The sequence below is a fragment of the Chelonoidis abingdonii genome, chromosome 6 (assembly GCF_003597395.2).
Source record: "Chelonoidis abingdonii isolate Lonesome George chromosome 6, CheloAbing_2.0, whole genome shotgun sequence".
NCBI lineage: Eukaryota > Metazoa > Chordata > Testudines > Testudinidae > Chelonoidis > Chelonoidis abingdonii.
This window is the reverse complement of record NC_133774.1, coordinates 134,740,070-134,764,444: the sequence shown is the minus strand read 5'-3', so window position 1 is coordinate 134,764,444 and position 24,375 is coordinate 134,740,070. Positions and strand designations below refer to the sequence as shown.

General features: G+C 41.8%; 1 protein-coding gene across 3 annotated transcripts in view; it reads right to left on the bottom strand.

The window, feature by feature from the left end:
- Positions 1-2,220: 2,220 nt before the first annotated feature.
- SLC44A1 (solute carrier family 44 member 1) overlaps positions 2,221-24,375 on the bottom strand; it is a 57,354-nt gene continuing 35,199 nt past the window's right edge. For 2 of the 3 annotated variants that reach the window (XM_075067436.1, XM_075067435.1), the window contains 7 exons: positions 21,236-21,401; positions 17,821-17,977; positions 17,498-17,581; positions 15,236-15,373; positions 11,760-11,996; positions 7,732-7,812; positions 2,221-4,833 (listed from right to left, as the gene is read on the bottom strand). In XM_075067436.1, the coding sequence (XP_074923537.1) occupies positions 4,810-4,833; positions 7,732-7,812; positions 11,760-11,996; positions 15,236-15,373; positions 17,498-17,581; positions 17,821-17,977; positions 21,236-21,401 (887 nt within the window). In that variant the 3' untranslated portion in view covers positions 2,221-4,809. Of the gene's footprint in view, positions 4,834-7,259; positions 7,813-11,759; positions 11,997-15,235; positions 15,374-17,497; positions 17,582-17,820; positions 17,978-21,235; positions 21,402-24,375 lie in introns of those variants that run through there. The other variant, XM_075067438.1, reaches the window with a different exon arrangement.

Below are 24,375 nucleotides of genomic sequence, written 5' to 3'. Positions count from 1 at the left end.
TTGAGATGCCAGCCCTCTCTAATCTATCCATGAAGGAAAGCAGCTTGAGAACGCAGTGGCTGGACAGCATATGAAACAGAGAAACTTACTAGTCTCTGTCCATAGGCAATAATGAACAGCAAGTGTCAAAGACATTGTGTTTAAAAATATACATTTAAAAGTGACTGAATTGAATGTCTCTGTTATCAGAGTGTGCACCATGTTTCAGACAAATCTGTTAGTTTTAGAGCTGGGTTTGGGCCTATTACACTGAAAAACGACAGGCTTTGTTCAGCCATAATGTAGCTCAGGACCTGCTACTAACAAACACTTTATGAACTGATGCTTAGATTTAGGAAAATAGTGACCATATAAGCACAGGTCAAGATTTTCAAAACTTAAAAGTTAGATACCCACTCTTAGATCTGGTCCACAGTAATTCTTAAATGACTGTTACTCAACGCAATATGTAAATATGCATGAAGACTAGAATGATCACTGTTTCATGATTATATACTATACAGAAGTCTGCTATATGCATCTTACTCTGAATCCACAACATACATTCATAGAATACATTTTAACTGCTCAGAGCAAGCCATTAAAGTGCATGTCATGAGGGCACATTAAAAAGAAACTCAAATCCTGGCAGATCAGTTGGTCGAATATTTGACTCAGCTGGGACTTTCGTCTCTACCATTCTACATCGAGAGAGCCACCAGCCAGTGTACACCTCAGAAAAAGGGGGCATCTTGTTGCAAGGGAGTTGCTGATTGTGCGGAAAGCCCTTTCAAAAGGCAGCTATCACCAGCAGAGGGAGTTGTACAGAAACTATTGGAGAAGCCCTAGATTAGCATTGAGCCTGCAACTGGATTTTCCAGGTTGAGTGAGCCCCACTTAGTATGTGACCAAGAAGAGAGACACCTAACAACAAGACTCTCTTGAGCTACAGAGCCCAATGAAAGCTGTACATAAGACAGCCCTGCCAACAGGCACACTTGGGGCTGAATGCAACCCCAGGAATCAAACTAAGAACAGGAGCTGGGGATGCATCTTGACTTGTTCACATCAGGTGCTTAGAGGCTAGCTGTGGAGCAGCGCTGAGATCTCCCAGGTGGCGGTATGTCCTCCCAAACATGGAGAGTGCAATGACTGCAACTGCTGTGAGGAAGAGGGGATGGTCTCGGGCAGGAGATAAGTGGTGGGGAAGCACCTTAAATCACCCCATTTAGTCCAGGTGATCTCCTGAATCACTGCCTTGGGGAGGTGAGGATGCCCTTGGCACATGCTGAGGTCAATGGGGCAAAGGGGAGCTGGCATGCAGCTGCTTGGTCCCCTATGATGAAAGAGAAACATAGAAATGAGAGGTTTTCCGCAGGTAAGTGTGTTCTTCCTGTGGCCAGCATATTGTCCTTAAAGAACAGGAAAAGGCAAGAAGGGCTGGACACTGCTCGGGCTCTACCTGAAGTGTAGCAAACAGGTATTCTGGTCTTTCAAGCCCAAGTGACCAAAGCTAGGAATATGTTGCATAACATGCTACAATCCAAATGTGCTGTCACTTGCCCAGCCTAGGATTTTAAATCTAAGCTGACCTGGCTGACTCTCTAATCCTTCTTGCTTATGCAGAGTTTTTCCAGAGTCAGGGGCATCCTAAGGAGACGGCTTCCCCAGCTTTATCCTTCTCAGCCACCCCCTCACCAGTAAGCGTCACCCAGTGCAGGAGGGAATGGTAGCAGTGACACTAGCTCTGATAAGCAGATAGGAGGAAGTGTCTAAATCCTTTATCACCGGCAGTGCCAAGCGTCTCAGCTGCCAGGTGTAGATATTACTGCAGGAGAAATCACATTCCCACTACTCTCATTATCAGGATAGGCAACGAGCATCTAAAACTTGCTCTGCAAGCAACTTTCTCTAGAGACTTGTTTTCCACCTCTCTCTCCACACACAAAGGAGGGACTAGGAAGGAAGAGGCAGCTTGTAGTCTGCTGCAAAAGTAAGTTTCAAAGAGCATCCAAAACACTGAAGTGCCATTAGAAAGCCTGCATGGGAAAGGAATGCTTTTGAACAGCCAGGGCATTTGTGATAGTTCAGTAAGACATGACCCTACTTTGTAAGTGAAAAGCTATGCATGCTGCACATACACTAAGGAATGGTACACTTGAATTGATTAAGAACTTTATAATGATAGATAACTTGAAAATTACAGCTACCCATACAAAAGTGTTGTCCATAACTTCTACGCACTGTGATAATAAAACCAATTTATTTGTAAAACAGGCCCTGTTATAAAAATGGTGCACAGGCAAGTTATACAAAAATACAAACTTTGTTTCTGATTACAGTTCCAGTTGCAAGTTAACTGAAAAGCACCCCCTCCCCCCATGGCTTCCAGGGAGCAGAGAACCCAAAGTTGTGGAACTTGTCATGGCAGAATATGATGTTAGGTCATCAAAGTGAGCAGAATCCAAGGCTTCCGTCAGAGCAGGTCAAATGATGTCTTCAGAAACAGGGTGTAAGCTGCAGTTTCTGTGGAGTAGCTAGGTACATGACAATCCTTTTCCTAGCTTTGAAATCCAGCTTCTAGGATCCTGCTGAGCCAGTATTTAATTCACGGCCAAACCCCACTGATCTCGGCACATATTCGAAGTCTCCAAACTCCAGAACTGCAACTGGGCCAGTGCACTTCTGGCCGTTGATGCAGGAGACTCCTTCCGTGCATAAATGAAGGCTGCCCTAATGTCTCTGAGACATCCTGACAGATGCATGTAATTTACACTGAGAGACCTAACCAGTGCTCCAATTAAAATCCCAGACTAAAGCCCTGATCCAGTTAATGCTTACACAGGTGCATAACTTGACTTACATAGAATATCAGGGTTGGAAGGGACCTCAGGAGATCATCTGGTCCAACCAACCCCCTGCTCAAAGCAGGACCAATCCCCAGACAGATTTTTACCCCAGTTCCCTAAATGACCCCTTCAAGGATTGAACTCACAAGCCTGGGTTTAGCAGGCCACTGCTCAAACCACTGAGCTATGAGCAGTCCTATTGAAGTCACGGAACTACTTCCTTGAATAAAGCTACACAGTTGCATAAGTGTTTGCAGGATCAGGGCCTAAGCCAGTTTTCCCCCTCAAACAGCTACAGTTTATTTATATTCATACTGTTTGGTTTGTGTTATGATAAGGGTAAATCCTTCTATTAATCCTGATTTTTATTGCAAGAAGTCTGAAAAAATTGAAGTATCAAATGAGTTATAGAAACAAAACAGAAGTAGTTCGCGACCACTGGAACTGTTAAGAGCACTCATTAATTAAAAAAAATACAGGATGTGCCTTTTACCTTCGGCAGCAGTGTAAAGGTCTGATCCTTTGAAAGGAAGCACATAAGCAAACAGTTGCTGATAAAACCCTGGTGGCATTAATTGTATGCTTCTCCACACATCCCTCTTTAATCCATTTGCAAAGCTTAGCTGGAAGGGCTGCTCTCTTTCAAAAGATTTTCTTGTATGGAGTGAACAAACCATTGAGGCATTATTTATTCTTACAGAGCTCGTATTTAGTGCAATAAGTTTAAAAATTCTGCTCTGAAATATTTACTTTACATTAACAAAAATAGTTTTCTTAAAAAATTGTAACAAAAAGGAGTATATAGCATGAACAGATCATGAGTTCTTAGCAAATACACTAAGCATTTACCATTACAATAAGCTGAACAGTGGAGTATTAGCATTCATATCTGGTAAGCTTCAGGAATGAAAATTTTAAAACACTCAAGAATTAAAATGAACAAGTTATCTTATGGTTAGTGGATAACTTTCGATACCATGGCAGTGTCGTTTCCAAAGAAATGTTTCTCTACCCTCTCCTGTTTTACCCACCGGTTACAGTACACACTAATATGATTGAGAAAACAGCCAAGGCCTGGCCATTTACATTTACACTTCCCAAATCTCTCTGGAGGTAAATAAAAACAACTTACAATACTCTTTGTACAGTTTGTTTCTCTCCCCATGTCCAGCATCCTTATATCTAGTCATGAATGAATCATGAGGAGTATGGCTAAGGCTGAGTTTTAATGATCAGTTTGTTCAACTGCTCGTTTGGAGAATCCATACCCTTCAAAGGAGCCTTATGAAGTGCAAAGGAGGCTACTGAACTCAAAGGGAAAAATAAAGTAAAATGGAAAACAGTTGCATATAAAACTCATCCTTTCCCATTGTCTAGTTTCTCTTTCATAGAAATGCAGGGGTTCCCACAACATCTAAATACCTGAGGAGTTGGTTATTTTGATATCTGAAATTTATAAACAAAACACTAGGCCCCATTAGGGTTGGTGGGTAAAATGACTGACTACAAATGAGTTATAATTATGACTCTCATTGAAACCCTTTTAAAAACACCTAAAATTTTAATTGTTTTTTACTCAAACATTTCCCCAGAAGTCACTTGATGCATCTGAGTTGAAATATAAAATCCTAAATGAGCTGATTTAAACGTAATTCTTGGTTGCATTTCAATTTTGAGGGACATCTGATAAATCTGATACTCTAACCAATAGTCTTGATTTAATTTCTTTTAAAAATAACTGAATCCTCCTCTAGATTGCATCTTAATCAGATAAGAATCTTAACATTTCCATGACCACAATGATTAAAAAAAGGAACAATGATAAAGTTGCTTGTAAAAGCCACCCGTATGAAAAGAGTACATGTTTCACAAAAATAATCATTAAAAAAAGTATTAAATCCCTGTTCCTTTTCTGATTTTGGCTGCTTATTTATATATAGTGTTTTGGAATGTCAATGGGTTCCATAATGGCTGGCTAGTTTCAAGATGAACTTGCTCCAGAGGCCTAGAAAACAAAGTCATACAGTACAGTCTTAGACACATGTCAATGGACAACTGAAGAAACTGATCCAAAAGGATTACTACAAATAGTGAAGTTTGAAAAGCCTTGTTCTTGAACCTACACAATCTCTTTAGAAATGACAACTCCTAAATATTTCCACTCAGATTTTTAAGAAGTGTAATTCTAGGTAGCCATTTACATTTCTGAACTAATCCTCCACACTCTTGAGAGAGATTTATAAATCTACTTTATAAATGAGGGAACTGAGGCAAAGCACTGAAGGCCCAAACTGGCCTTTAATTTTTGGGTACTCAACTTTAGGAAGAGAGGAAATGCTGGATCAGAGCAGCACTATGGTCCGTCTTGTCCACTATCCTCTCTGTTGCACCTTTCTCTGAAGGCCATTATCAAACTTCACAGTAGGCAGATGTGTGATAATCTGCCCCCCACATGAAGGTTTTATCCTACTCTCTAATAGTTAGAGATGAGCTTCAACCCTGAAGCATGAGGTTTTAGATCCTTTCCAAAAGGTCAGCATTAACTATTAGAGCTCTGGATGTTCTTGTTATTCATATTAGTATTCAATTCCTGCTTTTCTGGACTCCATGCAGTTGAAATTAGGCACCCAAAAATTGGAAGCCACTTCAGAAAATATGGCCCGATGATTTGTGCAAGGCAAACAAGTTAGTATCAGAACTGGAAATACAATGTAGGAGTTCCTGCCTTCCTGTCCCATGCTGACACCATCTCTCTAGCAACCCTCTGTAAGGGACTAGAAGATAAATTTCATAACCTGAGTGGTCTAACTTTAGGTTCCTAAACAAGAGGCCTGAATTCCAAGGGCGCTGAGCATGCATAGCTCCCTCTGAAGGCTGTGGCAGTGTGGATGCTCAGCCTGTCTTTTCATACGTACCCAAATATGGCTGAGGAACCAAGCTTAAGCCTGAAAGTGCTGGACCAACAGCTTTTAGCATCTTTCACAGTGTGCACTAGCTATAAGGTGGACGTTATAAGGACACTACTTGATGTAAACCAGTACTCTGAATTGGGAGTTGAGTAAAAAGCTTTAGGCTAGGACTTTCAAGGCTGCTTAGAGGATTTGAACACCTAATTCCCACTAATTTTAATGGGAGCTGTGAAAACCCTTAGATAGATTTGAAAATCCCAGCAGTAGCTTCTAATGGTCACTTAGTTGGAATTACTCCTTGAAGAAAACGGTAGATCATATACATGAAAACATTCTTGTTCTATATTTAGATATACAATAGCACGTATGCTTTAACAAATACTTTAAGGTGGAGAAAGGCCAGTCGTGGCTAAAATGCTGGCCTTCCAGAAGACTGTGCAAGGAGAGGTTTGAACGAAACCACACAGGTCACAATAAGTGAGCCAAACCACTGTCACTGGACTAAGTGTCTATATGCTGAGGAAGTTGTGCATGGGAATTACTCTGCACAATTCTAGAGACAACAGTAATGAGATCTTGGCACCCATAATAATACAATATATGGAGATATACCTAGCTCATAGAACTGGAAGGGACCTTGAAAGGTCATCCAGTCCAGTCCCCCGCCTTCACTAACAGGATCAAGTACTGTCCCTGACAGGCTTTTTTTTGTGTGCCCCAGATCCCTACATGGCCACCTCAAGGATTGAACTCACAACCCTGGGTTTAGCAGGCAAATGCTCAAACCACTGAGCTATCCCTCTCAATAATAATGAAAGACCCTTTATAATCTAGGTTGATATGCTAGAACTGATTGCATAATACCTCTCACAGCTACAGGGTTAATCAGCGAGCAGGAATTCAATCTTTCTAGATCAAAGTGCTGGCACAGCATGGCTTTATATATGCCATATTAAAAAGGAATTTTCTACTATAAGGAAATGTATTTCATTACTTTTTATCATTTAAAAGAGTTACTACTTACTGTTGGAGGAATCAGCATAAACCCCACTATACCCTATGGCAGGTACCGATGTAATAGGAAACACTGTTTTAGCGTCAGTATTAACAGGCTCATCTCTAACTAGTTCAATCATACCTGCCCATCCTTTATACACAGAAAGCCTGGCTCCCAGATCTCCGAGTCCCAAGCTCACCTTGCAAGATGGATAACTCCACTATCTGTATTAGTTACAGATGTTCCTTATTACAGGATACTTAAACATGCCATGCCTTTCAAATAGGCACAGCGTAAGTGAAAACAGGTGGTGGTGAAGATTTCAGAAGCATAAGTGATGCATTGTCCCTGTATCTGACAATGTGAGATGGAAATAGAGAGCGCAAGAGACAGCAACATAAATAGTTAGCAATAAAAAACAAACAACTGGGAGAAATGTTATTCTAAGCAGGCTGAAAGGAATCACTGTATCCAATCCCTTGCCACGGTTTAACATACTTTGATGTGACCCTGATGTGCATGGCCTCCATTGTTTTAGGATACAGCTCATAAGTGTCCCTCAGATTTTTATGCTGAATGCAAAATTAAGAATTTAGTTCACCAATGGAAAGAGGAATAAGTTGGGTTATGCTAGTAATTAATTACACTCCGTGCCCCACAGATCTTACAAAATAAGATGACTGTCTTCTGTGTGTATCATCTAGCATGTTGTGGGCACTGCTGCAATCATGATCCTAATTCAACTGATTCTTCCACTATATTTCTATTTCACAAGATACAGTTCCTTTCAGCTTACTTTTACAGGAGATGGTCTCAGCTGTGACAAAAACTCTGCCATCCAGGTGACAGGCAAGCTCACAAACAGAAAAAGCAGAACATCTTGAGTGATACAAAGAACAAAAACTTCCCCTGAAGAAGTGCAGTAAGTAAAGACAGAGAGGGAGAGGAAGTAAAAGTGAAATTCTTGGAGGATGGCCACCTCCTCATCTGCACCTACCATTGGTTTTAGCTCTCTGCCTTCAGCTCCACCTCCCCGGCCAGCTTCTTTCATTGATTTTCTACTGTTCTCCACAAACTCCTGCAAAATAAGTCAAGTGGCTTAGTCTTTCCTCTGCTGGTTGTATGCTGAAGTACAGCCAGGGAACATGTAAGCCTGTGGCTCACATATAAAATTCTCTGACAATGTCAAAAAACGTAAACTGTTCTGTCCCAAGAAGCGAACACAAAAAGAAGAGATACTGTCTCCCTCCATCTCTTACCCCTTTGGCACTCAAAAGATCCTATAGACAGTATTAACCATCCCCCCACCCCGCCCTGGCATCCACATTCTGATGACTGGCACAAAATAAATACAGACCCCAGCCACTATATTCTGCCCACTGAAAACGGTATGTAGCATTACAACTCTATCAAGCAGTTGCAATAAAAAAAAAAAAAAAATACTGGGATTTTGTTTTTACTTCTAGCAATGCCTTCTAGTTTTCCCTAATCCCTCAGAACACAACTTCTCAAAACTTTTCCACAACCAGGATCTCGTCGTGTGAGATTCCCCCCCGCCATGGACATGGCCTTTCCCATTTGTTATAACATCAAATGGAAGCAGAGAGGCATTAGACCCTGCTATTAAAGATAGCAGCAGATATGCTACAGTTCTGTAGTATATTTCTTTCTATTGTAAAAGGTGAAGGCATCACATAGGAAGTTCCATGCCACTAGCACTTTGATATCTACCGCATTCCTTTGTTGTTCACAATTTTGTGGCCAATCTGAACATTGATTCTCTGCGCACACACACACAGTGTGATCTTTCTAGATTTCTTGTGCTAGATTATACATCATGATCTTACTGAATTACCTGTGCTATGTGAGTGTAAGGTATTTTCAATCGTTATTCTACATTTGATATCAGCGGGATCATTAGCATTACGTACTGTACAACCTAAGACACTACACAACAGGGCTCAGGGTTAAAATCCTGACACGCTTCCCAACAAGTATTCAGAAATCAGAATGTTAAAAATAATTGGATTTGAGTCTGTCTCTGGTTTATGCATGAGAATACATTTCACGTGAAGTGAGGAATGGACTTCCTGGCTGCTATGTAGAGCAGGTAGAGAAACAGGAGCAAGGAAATTCTCTCTATAGGGTATGTCTACACTATGGGATTATTTCGATTTTACAGAAAACCATTTTTGGAAACAGATTGTATAAAGTCGAGTGCACACGGCCACACTAAGCATATTAATTCGGCGGTGTGCGTCCATGTACTGAGGCTAGCGTCGATTTCCAGAGCGTTGCATTGTGGGTAGCTATCCCACAGCTATCCCATAGTCCCCACAGTCTCCCTCACCCACTGGAATTCTGGGTTGAGATCCCAATGCCTGATGGGACAAAAAACAGTTTCGTGGATGGTTATGGGTAAATGTCATCAGTCAATCCTCCCTCCGTGAAAGCAATGGCAGACAATCATTTTGTGCTCTTTTCCCTGGATTGCCTGGGCAGACGCCATAGTACAGGAACCATGGAGCCCGTTCAGCCTTTTTTCACTGTCACTGTATGTCTACTGGATGCTGCTGGGAGACGTGGTACTGAAGCACTACACAGCAGCATGCCCTTGCCTTTTCAAGTTAGCAGAGACAGCTACCAGCTCTACTGTACCGTCTGCTGCTTTGCAAGATCGTAATGATGGTTACCAGTCATACTGTACCGTCTGCTGCTGTCATGGGTGCTCCCGGCTGGCCTCGGCGAGGTCAGTTGGGACATGGACAAAAAAGTGGGAATGACTCCCCAGATCATTCTCTTCTTTAAGTTTTGTCTAATGGAGAGTCAGTCCTGCCTGGAATATCAGGCAAGCCAACTAAAGAACCAGAGAGGCAAATGGCCGCCCCAGGTCAGAGCCCCAGACAACCCGCAGATATGAGCAGTTGCATGTCATTCTAGGGGGTGCCCCTGCAACAACCCCACCTGTTGCTTCCCTCCTCCCCTACCCCTCCTGGGCTACCGTGGCAGTTATCCCCCCATTTGTGTGATGAAGTAATAAAGAATGCATGAATAACAACACTGAGTTTATTGCCTCTGCAAGCAGAGATCAAAGGGGGGAGGGGAGGGCAGCCTTCAGCTGCTATGATATTCCAGGCAGGACTGAATCTCCATTAGACAAAGCTTAAAGAAGAGAACAACCTGGAGTCATCCCATTTTTGTCCAGGCGCCCCCAGCCGACCTCACCGAGGCCAGCCAGGAGCACTCACGGGATGATAGTGACGGACATCATCATACTGTACCGTCTGCAAAGCAAGGCAAGGGAAGGGGATGCTGCTGTGTAGCGCTGCAGCACCGCGTCTGCCAGCAGCACCCAGTAGACATATGGTGACATTGAAAAAAGGCAAGAAAGGATTTTTTCCCCTTTGCTTTCACCGGGGGGTGGGGCGGGGAGGAGAGGGGGGTACAACGACGACATATACCCTGAACCACCCACGACAATGTTTTTGACCCTTCAGGCTTTGGGAGCTCAGCCAAGAATTCAAATGGTTTTCGGAGAGTGCAGGAACTGTGGGATAGCTACAGTTGTCAGTCGTCCCTCCCTCCGTGACCATCCATTCAATTCTTTGGCTTTTGGTACGCTTGTCTCAGCTCCTTGTCTCAGCACCTTAGTTTCATGCAGCACTGCGCTGAGTCCCTGTTGTGGCCTCTGTCCATCATGGCCTTGGAGATTTTTTCAAATGTTTTGGAATTTTGTCTTTTGGAAGAGAGTTCTGATAGAACAGATTCATCTCCCCATACAGAGATCAGATTCAGTAACTCTTGTACGATCCATGCTGGAGCTCTTTTTCGATTCTGGGACTGCATGGTCACTTGTGCTAATCAGCTGTCCATGCTGGGCAAAGAGAAAATGAAATTCAAAAGTTCGCGGGGCTTTTCCTGTCTATCGGGCCAGTGCATCTGAGTTCAGATTACTGTCCAGAGCGGACACAATGGTGTACTGTGGGATAGCTCCCAGAGGCCAATACCGTTGCATTGCGGTCACACTAACCCTAATTCAAAATGGCAATACCAATTTGAGTGCTACTCTCCTCCTCAGGGTGAAGTACAGATATCGATATTAAAAGCCCTTTATATCAAAATAAAGGGCTTCGTTGTGTGGTTGGGTGCCGGGTTAATTTCATTTAACGCTGCTAAATTTGAGATAAACTTGTAGTGTAGACCAGGCCTTAGCGCGGAATTCAGTCTAATGTTGGTTTTAAGAGGATTTTTACTTCCCCATTTCTAGTACAGCAGTTGTATGTGGGGGGTGAGGGGGAACATCTAAATTAAGAAACTAAGACCACGTCTACACTACCACTTATGCCAGCAAAATGTATGTCACTCTGGGATGTGAAAAAACCCACATACCTCAGTGACATACATTTCACTGGCCTAAGTGGTAGTGTGCACAGCTTCTCCCGTTGACATAGCCATCACCACTCCCTGGAGGTGGTTTAATTCTGTTGACAGGAAAGCTCTCTCCTGTTGGCATAGATCTGTGGTGTAACTGCTCTGACAGTGGTGCAGCTGCATTGGTAGAGATGTGCCAGTGCAAGTCTCTAGGGCAGACATAGTGTAACTGTAACATGGCCTACTTTGTCCCTGTCAAATGAGATACTAATAGCAACTTGGGCTCAGACCCGTACTTTAGGAAGGGACTGTAGGCGCTGCTATCTGAGGACCAGGACAGACACTGTCTGAGCAAAGGTTGGTCTGTTGGTCTGGGTAAGAAACCCCAACTTGGGCACTACTGATGTTAGTCATACTTTCTTCTGGACCCAAGAGAAAGGTCTCTAAAAAAGGCCACAAATAATTCTGTGGCACCTCACAGACTAACAGATGTACTGGAGCATGAGCTTTCATGGGTGAATACCTACTTCATTCGACACAAAAAAAGGCTGATGCTGGGATTTTTGTGCTGAATGGCATCAGAAGCTTGCACTAAATTCTCTGTAGATAGTAGAGTTCCTTTGATTCAAGGGAGAGGGGAGGAAACTAACTTACCATGAGAATTTTATCCATGTAGAATTCTCTACCAGGGCTTCCGTCGTTGTATTTTGTATCAATGGCAAAACATAAGAAGAGGACATCCACAACCATTTCATAAATTGACAGGAAGCAGTGAGCTACCAGGAAAGCAAAGAGGCAGACGATGATGAGAGGCAGCACCCACACTGTGTAATCCCGCTGGTAGTTCAGCAACATAACCCCCGCCAAGCCTGTGCTGCAAACGATCAGGACCTGAAGCAAAGAAAACAGAAAGACAAGAATGATTGCAGAAACCGTTGGATTATTTTTCATGTATGTGCAAACACACTTTAATCTCACAGGCATAGGAGAACTGGATGCTACAATGTCACCGATTCCACTACAAGATACTAAATGCTACTAAAACCCCATGTGCTGCTGGATCTAGCCAGAGCTGTTTTCAATGCTGTGCTTGCATCTCTTCAAAGCCCCAAAACTAATTCACATGAGTAAATAAAAAACTGCCACTCACCCATTGTTCTGGGGTGGTGGTGGTGGGGGGGGGGGGAAAGAATACATAGTAAGACAGAACCTTACTCTGTTGTGCTGTCAGTTTATTCAAATTATAAACTCCTCTGGTCAGGGATCAGTTCTAGGTCTGTACTTTGTACAGAATATAAAAATTAATATAACTAGCTAGATACACCAATTAACATGCTTTACAAAAATTTTGCTTGCAGACACACACACACACACACAAATATCCCTTCAGCTTGTTCCAGTCCCTCCTATTTGCAACAGGAAGGCTGCTAAGAATTACCTTGTGTACTAGGTCCCCACTGTAAACTAAGCATTATTTCTAACTCTGATTTTAACAGTGTAAGGCATTTCTACATATCTTTCAGGTAGTTTCCCAAAAATTAGCATGAGTGGCCCTAAGAAATGTCATACTAGGTGTCAATGTAGTTTTTATGAAGAATATACCATACCTCTGCATTTAAAAATTAAACACTGCAAAATAGGTCAGTTTCCACTGTATTATTCAGATATTGAATTGGCTGAAAGCTGGGTTGGCCAGGCAGCAGAATAAAGCTAACACTGTTGTTTGGTAGTTTGCACTGCTTATTTAAGCATTACTGCCACCCTTCTGTTCATCCAATGATGTGAAAGCCATTTTTTCATGGAGACATTTCTTGGTATGTTAGACTACTCCAGAGAACTGCAGTGTTCACTTCAATACCCCCAAGGCACCCATGTCTTCATTATGTGCTCATTCCCATCACTCTGTATTGATTAGAGTATTTACTGGATTAGAAAACCACACTTAAGAGTTCAGCTCACTGTAATCTGATGTATTACATGGAGAGGATTGTACAGAGGATAAACGGCTCATTCCATGAAGGGCCCCAATGCTGATGGGTACTTGTGGGGCTACAGCTGATGCAGTTGGACTAGTATTTAGTAGGTTAGTAAATAAGAACACAAAAAGCCAGCCCAGGTGTAACAGTAATTTACTGGGTTCTGGTCTTCCCTAAAGAAACAGAAAATTGAGCTGCAACAACAGTGCTTAGTAATCTCTCTACCTTGGAATATACTCAGTTTCAACTCTTTCCTCTTTACTCCCACTTAGGCAACTCCCAGCTGCCAACACAAAAGTCCTGCTGCCTCCCATTCCACACCTACTACGAGGACTGATCAAAAATGTATGAACTTCCTTCTGAAGGAAAACTGAGGGTTTGATTAAACAAGTTGTTACGAGAAGTGTCTGCTTTCCTTACATTTTAGATTTTTCATTGGAAAACCAAAAACTCCTGGCCAGACTTTTTTCAGCTTTCAGTTGCCAAAGGAATCGAAAGCCAGAATGTTTTTGATGATGAGAAATTGGAATTTTCAGCTGAACCCCGGCAACGTGCACTTTCTGACCTGTCTCACTCACTACCACCAGAAGTTATTTTACACTCCCATATCCTGCTCAATTCCCTCTAAACAAGGGGTATCATACACGCGGCCCGCGGTGCTCTTGCGTGTGGCTCGCCAAGCTCCCCATGCCCCCCCCTACCCACAGGACTGCCCCCTGTGGCGCTGCGAGCCCTGCGCTGCTCTCTGAAGCAGCTGGCAGCACGTCCCTTTGGTCCGGGGTGGGAGGGGGAAGGAGGCAGAGGGCTCCTGCATTGTCTCCTTCCTGGTACCGCCCCCCCACAGCTCCCATTGGTTGGGAAAAGGGAACCGCGGCCAATGGGAGCTTCGTGGGTACCTGGAGGAGCAGCAAGAGCAGCAGACGGCACAGAACCCTGAGCCCCTCCCCCACCCCCTCCCCTAGGGGCTGCAGGGACATGGTTCCAGCTGCTTCCTGGAATGGAGCGGCGCAGGGCCGGGGGCCAGAGCAGGCAGGGAGCCTGCCCTGGCCCTGGTGCACTCCGCTGCCACCCCGGAGCCACTCTAGGTAAGCGACGCCAGGCTGGAGCTCACATCCTGAACCCCTTCTGCACCCACTCCCTGCCCTGAGCTTCCTGTCGCACCCTAAACCCCTCCTGCACCCCAACTCCCTGCCCTGAGCCCCCTGCCACATCCTGCCCACCTCCAGCACCCCAACTCCCTGCCCTGAGCCTCCTGCCACATCCCGCACCCCTCCTGCACTCCCTACCCTGAGCCACCTGCTGCACCCCTCACCTTCTTGCACCCCACACACCAACTCCCTTCCCTGATCCCCCTGCCGCACCCTGCACACCTCCTGCACCTCAACTCCCTGCCCTGAGCCCCCTGCCGCATCTCGCACCCAACTCCCTGCCCTGATCCTCCTGCCACATCCCGCACCCCTCCTGCACTCCCTGCCCTGAGCCACCTGCCGCACCCCTCACCTTCTTGCACCCCACACACCAACTCCCTTCCCTGATCCCCCTGCCGCACCCTGCACCTCAACTCCCTGCCCTGAGCCCCCTCCTGCATCCCGCACCCCTCCTGCACTCCCTGCCCTGAGCCACCTGCTGGACCCTGCACCCTAACCCCATGCTGCACCCACCTTCTTGCACTCCACACAGCAACTCCCTGCCCTGAGCCCCCGTGCCACACCCTGTACACCTCCTGCACCTCAACTCCCTGCCCTGAGCCCCCGCTGCACCCTGCACCTTTTCTGCACCCCCTGGGGCAGCGTTGGGGTGGGGACTTCGGGGAAGGGGTTGGAATGGGGCAGGGAAGGGGTGGGAAGAGGCGGGGCCTAATGGAAGGAATGGAGTGAGGGCGGGGCCAGAGGCAGTGAGGGGATGTGTGTCAGTCATGCGGCCCTTGGGTCAATGCACTAGTCCTCATGTGGTCCTTGTGGTCATTTGAGTTTGAGACCCCTGCTCTAAACCATGTTCCTGATTGGAAACAGCAGGATGGGATAGGTGACAACAGTAGGCATTGAGAAAACAAGCGCTCAGAGGCACTCTGTAGCTGGAGTGCAAGGACAATGAAGGTTTTTGAGAGCAAGCAGACTTGTTCCAGGTCTGTAACAGTACACCCCTTCGGCATACCTTTCCCAGGAACAGCATGAAGTCTCCCACTGTGTTTATGGCAGCCACTCGCAGAGCATTCTCCACTAGAATGACAAAGGCATCCTTTGCTGAGGTGCAGAAGTTGGTGCTGTTGATAGCTGTGGCTGTATATGCATTCTGGGGAAAAGCAAAATGTAGCATTAGTCATAGACACTCTGTCCCCTTTCCTTCAACATTCATCATCTGTTTCGGCAACAAGACTTTCTCCTCCCATCCCCTTCCACAACAGAAAGCACAATGTCACGAGACACTTGATTTAGTAAGAGATCTTTAAAGGTACAAATCCAATCAAGAAATAATGAGAACTCAGTAACATGACACTCACTTTCAAGACAATCAGCTCCATCCCAGAATTAGGGAGGAAAGGAACTATGTAATGAAAAATCCCATCAGTGCCCACTGCTGATTTCATACACAAAAAAGCGTTTGTGCTGGATCCTGAGACTGTCACTGCTCACCTTGAAGCTGCTAAACCAATTCTCCCCAGGGCAGTGGTTGAATCAATAGACAGAGAACAATATCAGAGGGAATAACCATTTCCCACCTGCCTTGCTTATTCTTGCCACATATATATCAGTTTCACACCAAAATGCTAATAGAAAAAGAATGTGCAATCTCTCTGCAAGAGTAGGAGGTGAGCAGACACTACTACCATGGTAAGCAGCTGGACAAAAATCTCTTTCTCTCAGGACATACAATAGTTTGAGGGTCATGTGTTTCAGAGAAGTTGCTTTCTAGATGTTGAAAAAGAAAGCATTTCTAGTTCTGTCCAGCATTACTGAATAGGTAAGTCATGGGTAACAAAGACAATTTCCAATAATTACACACTTTACTAATGATCTTCATCAAGACAATTCAAAAACAAGGCAGGCCAGGACTATGCCCAGGCTAGAACTTTATGGTATACTGTAAAGTTTTGTCTGGTAGTTTCATCACTCTGAAAACCAAGCTTCCAATAAGACAGCTTCCAAAAACCTATCTTGTGGTTCTACAAGGAGTACAAATTCTGTACAACTTTAAATCTGACCCAAGGGGTGAGCTCGCTCGCTCACAAAGGTATCTGGGTTCACAATCATGTAGGTTTGTGAAATCAAAGATGGAGGAGCTCCATTATACAAAATGTCTCAAATTTGAGAAACAAATTGAACAATAGTAAAAGAGAGATCTATATTAACAGACTACAGCACAGCTCTCCCATAAGGAAACAGATATGACAAAACAACCCATCACACTTCACAGTCATTCTCCTTCTCTAGATAATGCTACACTGAAGCTGGGAGGTATAATTCCCAGCTCAGGTCCATGTACCCGGGACAGCTCTGTTCAAGCTAGCACACTAAAAAATAGCAGCGTGGCAGCTGAGGTGGCACCTTGGGTTAGCCACCCGAGTACATACTTAGGATCTCAGACATGGTTAGACTTTGGCACTAGCCCGACCAGCCATAACTACTCTGCTATTTTTAGCATGTTAGCTCAAGCAGAACTAGTCTACCCGAGATGGGAATGCACTTCCCATCTGCTGTATAGACACAGCCTTAAAGGAAGAGAGAGTGACTTAAAAGAAATAAAGACTTCAAGGTACAGAGAATCCTACGGGTCACTTGCTGGAGGATTCTCTGTACCCTGAAGTCTTTAAACCACAATTTGAGGACTTCAATAGCTCAGACATAGGTTAGGGGTTTATTACAGGAGTGAGTGGGTGAGATTCTGTGACCTGCATCGTGCAGGAGGTCGGACTAGACGATCATAATGGTCCCATCTGACCTTAAAGTCTATGATTCTAAATACATTTTCTCAAATATGTGATGCTTAAATATTAAAAAGGAGAAAAGCTCCACACTCTGTTACCATATACACACTTTCAAACTTAAATGTACCTGGGGAAAGTGGGTACTGGGAAGGTTGTATTCAACCATTAAACTCTAATGCTATATTGCTTAGACATGATTAGTCATTTTTAAAGGACAAAATGTCTTTTCCAGAACAAGGAATTGGGACAATTTTTCACACAGGCACTGTAAATGAGGACTAATGTAATGAGCCTCAGTGAGATCACAATGTACTTTAATTTCAGTAATGGGGACATGACTGAAGTACACAGGTTCAATCATGTTCCAAAGTGCAATTTAACATGTGTCAACTTAAGGGAAAAATTACTCCATCTTCTGGTTTCAGACTAGCCTTCCTCAATCACATAAATTGTCAGCCTTTATATAAAAGTCAAAATATATAAAATCTTACCTGATTTAAGTAAGTCAGGCACTTTTCTAGACACCAAAGGCAGCAGATGCAAGCTTTCAGCATACATCGAGCACAGGCATTTTCCTAGCATGGCAACAGGGGGAAAAAAACCAAGTACATTTAAAAAAAAACAAAAACCCAGAGGACAAAGAACATGAATGACCATTACATTCAAATGCACGGGCTATACTTTAAGGGCTGAATATTCTGAAATCAGTCCTTAAGTTTCATGAATACACACACTTACTTTTTTGGTCAAAACTTAGGATCAAATTTCAAGCATTTGGAACCCAGTATTTTAGTAAGAAGAAGGTTTCCCTTACTTTTCCTTTGAGTTGGGAATGAATATACATAAGGATCATTCGTGGAATCTTCACTAATGTGATAATGAAAGAACCTTTTGCCACTGTTCCTAGGTGGTAACAGACAAGACGATTTACTGATGCCAGAATAGGAGTAAATGGCAGATTCCTTTTCTCCCTGTGGAAAATCATCAGAGAGATAAAATAAAGCAGTATTATCAATATGGACTTCAGGTGAGAAAAACCAGCTGCAGACAAACTCTGACTGACTGACTTCACAGGTGAAAAGCAATTTGGTGGTCTCATCCTAGTCTTCAGTGGACATTGCTGATTCATTAAGAAGCAGGGTCCATAGCAGTATTAGCTTTAATGTAATAGCAGGAAAAGGATGAGTCATTGGCTGAGCTGTGAAGGGACACTTGTCTGCACTACAGTTATACCTACCAATTAATTTTTTAAGCTCTACACTTTTATAAATGTCTAATTCAAACATTTTTAAGTCTTTCCCTCCTCTCCCCACATTTGTTTTAGGATTTTCCCTATTTTATATATTGGAAAAAGCATATATACATTTATTACAGAAAAGCTGTTTTCAGACCATTTGTATTTCTGAATATACATATCCACAGCGCCAGGGAATCAAGTATTAAAACAAAATACAGTGCTGTAACAAAGTATTTATAACGATGTATTTGTAAGGGGAAATAGGGATTTATTTATAAGAGCTGAATGCACATTCAGTCTTCTGATACAGCTTTTCAGAAATGTATTCTTATCATTCGTATTTGTTTCCTCTAAAGCAAACCATTACTATTTCCCTCTCTACAGCAGCTCCATTCAGCATTTAGTGAAAGAGTGCTTGATAAGTATTAAAAAAATAAACTCAGTGATAAAAGTATCACAGGATTAATGTTATTGAACTGCCAGTAATAAATAATTGTATCCAATAATAAAATGCCTCCCCTGAATTTAGGGAAACCTATTCTAAAGGGTGGTTTCACTTGAAAAATATAAAAACTTGGCACCTTCTAATTCCACAGACCTGCTCTGTGCATGTACTGATTCATGCTGACTTCAGTGAGGAAAAAATGTTTTTACAACTTTTGGCTCCTATTAGCATTCTGAAGTCAGTGTTCAGTGAGCTGGATTCTATTTCTTCTTGCAAAAACAGCGTATCTAATTCCAACCAATTATACCTGTGCAAATGGAAGAAGGCAATTGGCTTGTACAAGTGTAACTGAGGGCCTAATCTGGCCAGCAGAACCTTATGACTAGGCTTGGAAACATTACATTTTTACCAGTAGGTATTGATAAATGTCAATTTCACCACAAACACACACACACAATGGCAGAGTAAGAAAAATGCTGCTTGAGTTTGATTTAAGCATGTTTGCTTTGTATATTTTGACAAGAGGATGTTGACAACTTGTGTTTTAACGTTTATAAAAGCTTTAACTTTCTGATTCTCATTGTCTACTGTCGTTAAATAATTCTGACCTTTCCCCTTCATTCCTCTCAACTATGAAAATTTAAATAAATAAAGATTGACTGAAATGCTTGAAATGAACATTGATATTAGCCATCAAAATAATAATAAACCCCGAATTCTGGCAAGCCTACTTATGACTGGTAGCATTGCATGAAATGCAAAGAGCCCGTCTTGGCTTTCAGAGCCCTAGGTGAGAATGCGGGGCTGGCAGTTAAACAAAAGTCTTTCTATACGCAAATTATGTACATTGATCTAGAAATCATTAACAATATGGAACCCAAGTATACCATTTTCACAGTCACTTTTCAGGCTATAACCACACTTTAATATGGAAGAAAGCAAAGTAATAGAGGGAAATGGATATTTAATAACTCAAAATTCCCATTAAGGGATGATGGATAGGGAGCAGGTAAGAGCAAACTCATTTACCTTCAGGTAAAATACAGTTGTTAAACTCACAGATGTTGGAGATGCAAAAGATCTCTTAAATCATCTAGCCCACTAACATGCTGTGGCAAGACCATTCCTACCTACGGTGTATTTCTTAGTTATGTACAATTTTTGAAACCTGTACATTTGTAAAAACAGCACAGCAGGAATATCAATGAAAATAAATTACTGTAAGGTATCTTTCATATGAGAGAACATTTAAACCAAGGTCCTCCTCTGCTCTGCATGGACACTGATGACCCTATGGCAATTTTCATAAGGCATAAGGGCTTTGTCATGGGTTGACATTTTCCTCCCTTACTCCAACCACCCTTGCTGTGCATCACGGCTGAAGCCCTCTGCTGCAGAAGTAGCTGCATTTTTCCAGAGGTGCTGTATTTTTATTATTTGTAAACTACTTTGAGACCATTTGGAATGGGAAGCGTAACTTAAATTTTCAGACTATTGAGTGCAGAGATTTCTTTCTTTAAACAAATATATAGTGAACTATAAAATATCACAGTTACACTTTGAGAAATTTCACTTTAGAAAGACATACTTTTAAAAAAAACAGCATCATTTCTTTCCTTAATCAAAAATGTTGCCAGCAGTTGTATGTTAGCAAACACTCGATATTACTTCAGTATTGCTCATTCTTACAAAATTATTGCAAGATTTGTGATAGAGTTTTTCTTAAAGCCTCATCTCCTAGCTCTGTGATTGAGAACCTCAGCTTCCATTTAAAAATAAATAAAAGTTTCTAGTCCTTATTGCGGTAGAAAAAAAGCTTAAAAACATGATCTCCGTGCACCTAGAGACTTTAAAAAAAAATAATTAAAAGCGCTCAGATTTATTAATCTTTAATACTCATTATTTTTTAACACTGCAGTACTACCAATTAGGAGTTACTATCCTAAGAACATGTGATGCATCCCTCTCTTGTACGTGAGATACACGTGCATTAGCTGATACGAGTATAGCATGATTTGCAAATTAGGACTCATGCACAGTGATGGTACATGGAGATTTAATACATATATTTTGCTTCACTTGAACATCAGTATATAATCTGAATTCATATGAAAATGATGGCTCTAAAGGGACTTTCTGTAATCTTAGGAAACAGATGAACGAGTGGGTGAAAAGAATTATAGAACTGTATTTTTCAGTTAAGTAATCCCAGCAAATTAGTGCCAATCATCGTTTAATTTAAATGGAGCTTATTGGCTTTATTACTGAAAAGAGAAATGTCAAAGCGCTTTTTACTTTTTTTTAAAAAAATGAATCATCTAGGTCTTCATAGTGTATATGGGACTTAAGCATCACAGTCTTATTTTCCCCTAACATCTTCAAATTGCACATAACTAGCTAAGCACACTTTATTTTAGAAGTTTGCTTTTGTTTTTCACCTTCCAGGCAGAACACACCTGCTCATTTCACCACAAGCTCTGGCCCTAGTTATTTTTGATGATTCAGTCACTAGGTCACTTCAGAAAAAGCTGTCTGAAAACTTCTCACCTTGTAAAATAGTATGTCACAACAGCCCCAGCTACAGTCATCTGTTGACATGCTAAAATAAATTCACTGATCCAGATCAGCCCTACCACATGGTACCACCACATGTATCGTAGAGGGCCCAAAACCCGGAATTCCACAAACCCTTGTTCGTTTAGGACAGGGCTACCTAGGAACAAATCAGAGAAAGAAGGCAGATAGCCAATATCAACTTAGAAAGAAAGAATCGTTTGTAATTCAGCTAATAACTCTCAATCATTTCAAGAGCGACAGCTCTGTCTCATAATGAAGTGTTAACATCAGTGTAGCTGAACAGTTGATAATGGAGATAATATTGCTGGTTCAACCAGCAAAAATATTAATTACTGTTAATAATTATGCAGGGAAAGGATTTTAAAATCCTCCAGAGCACACTCAACATCCAAATTAAAAAAAAATAAAAAATAGTTAGCTATGTGGCAATTTGGAAAAAAAGATGAAGCAGAATGATTTCTTTTGCCAAAATGTAATGGAAGGAAACCTAAAAGTCATTCTCAATTTTCTGCCACCCTCCCTTCAGATCCATAGTTTGCAAAAATTGAGGAAATGTATTTAAAGATCATAATTTGTATTTTTTTTTTAGTTAGGATCAAACAACATTAATGGTCACCTATTTCTTGATGGAGTAAGTGTTTATATGTGTGTTTTGTCTATATTTGAATAACAGAATCTATTTGCTAGAATATTAGCAGCGTTTGAGAAGAGAAGATTTTTCCCAGATAATTTTATACATATTTTAAAACCCAATAGACTTGTCTGATCTAAGTAGCACTTTCACATAAGCTCACTGACATTGTGTCAGGATTTCCTCAGGCGATGGATGCTCTATTTCAAAAAGCATTAGCACTCACTGTGGAGGTCCATCTCACCCATCAAAATGATGCAAACAGCAGAAGAGGTTCAGAAAAACACAGAGAATGGACATAAACAGGTGCATAAAACAGATCCAATTTGAAAGCTATTAGTGTTTTCACTTAGGTTTGCACTAGATCTCTTATGTGAATGGTTTCAGATATGTATGAATCTTGGAAGTCAAACACCACTACCAAAATAATTTTGTTCTAGTGAATTACTATTTGGAAAAACAAGTTTCTTTTGACTCATTTTTAGAAATGTTATACATTTTGGTTTTCAGTAGTTTGGGAAATACTGATATATAGTCTGTACAGCCTTGTTTCTGCAAAGACGTCAATATTTGCTTAACTTTAATACAAAACACTTTGTCCCATTGACATCAATGGGACAACTCACAGTAAATAAAATTAGGCACATGCAGGACCAGGGCTGAGGTTACCAACAATTAAAACTGAGCAAAGCTTTTTATTATTAAAGTCCAAACTTTGGCCCTGCTGATGCAATTGGGTCCATGAAGGTGCATGCTGTGCAACCCGAACAGCTCAAAATGCAGAATTGGGACCTCAACCATTTTCAGGCACAAGAAAAATATTGTGATTCATTGTTCCCCAGATAACAAACATCACGTCATAATCCAAATTAAACTTATAGCAGTAAAACAAACAAAACCAAGAACAAAATTTCATTAGTTCTGTCCCTTGTTAAAGACAGGGCCTAAAAATCACAAATATTTTTCCATAGTTAGGCTGAAATAGTTATACGACCTAAAAAGTGTTAAAATTACTATATTGTATTAGAGCATTTGTGAAACAGGGAACACACCATTTCAGATGTCAAGTTCCATTACACCTCCTTCCCCAGGAAGCTCAGAACTTTCTGAGAAATACACATTTCCCATTTTGAAAAGTTATTGCCACTGTTTTGTACAGAACTAACTAAAATCAGTGAAACTTTTAGGCCCCAATCCTAGAAACTCCTCTAGTCAGGCAAATCGTTGTACCTCTACTGAGCCCCAGCAACACCTATGGGGCTCAGGTGAACCTCTAGGCCTTTATCTTGAAACTGGGTGTGTAAAGTCCACATTATTGTGGAGCATGTCCCCTGCTAAGGCAATGTCTACACATAAAATGCTACAGCAGCACAGCTATAGCACTTCAGTGTAGATACTTCCTACAGCGATTTCCGTAGTAAATTCACCTCCTTGAGAGGAAGTAGCTAGGTCGATGAAAGCACTGTCTACACAGGGACTTAGGTTGGTTTAATTATGTCACACAGGCATGTGGATTTTTCACACCCCCGAGCAAGGTAACTGGGTGGATCTAACTATCTAATGCAGACCAGTCCTAAGACTGTCACAAACAACAGAAAATTGGCTACTGTGCATTTGCGTTTTGAGCGATGCTCTATGCATGCACGCGTCCTTTTAGAAATGTGCATTTATCAATTTAAGTAGTGGCTAAATAGCTTGTGCTGCCTTAAGTCCTTAGAGGAGCATCACTGGGTTTTTTAACCCTTTGCTCTACAATGAAAAGGAAGAAAAATAAATGCAAAAAACTGTTAATGTAATGTTACTGTAATAGGAGATATTTAAAAAGTCAAGAAATCCAGAGTTATGGCCCCTACAATAATATTAGCATATTCACATTGCATGTCTAGTATTTTCTAATCCTTTTATTTTTGTTAAAGAGATAGCATATATGTTGAATATTATGGCAAGTGGCTATATTAATATTTCTGCAGGAGGACACCATTAACTTGCAAAGTACATTTATCTGCATGCGACTGTTATAAGTAACCCCTAAGATCACTATAACGCAAAGACGGCAGAATACTTTTCCTCTATTATTCTGTTTGTTTAGTTTGTGTATTTGACAGCACTTTATCAGGTTGCTGATGTTGCATCAGGCCCTACTGGGGACTGTTTACTAGTAACAGCTGCAGCAGAGCTGAAAATGAATAGATTGCAAGCAGCAGGTGGCTGGTTGTGCGCACAGAGAAGGGGAAGAAGGACCAGGGACAGACCTGGGCATGGCTGGTGGTGTTTCTCTCAGGTCCAGCCAAAATACCCTCTAAACACAGAAAGGAACAGAAATAACACTTCTGAATATTTTAAATAATGGTTTAAATTGAAGGACATTATTTCAAAAGATGTGCTGAGTTTAATTTTTGAAGATAAAACCAGATTGATGGGTTCCTTTGAAATTGTACATTTCTTTATTTTTTTTTAAAAATGTACATCTTTACTGATG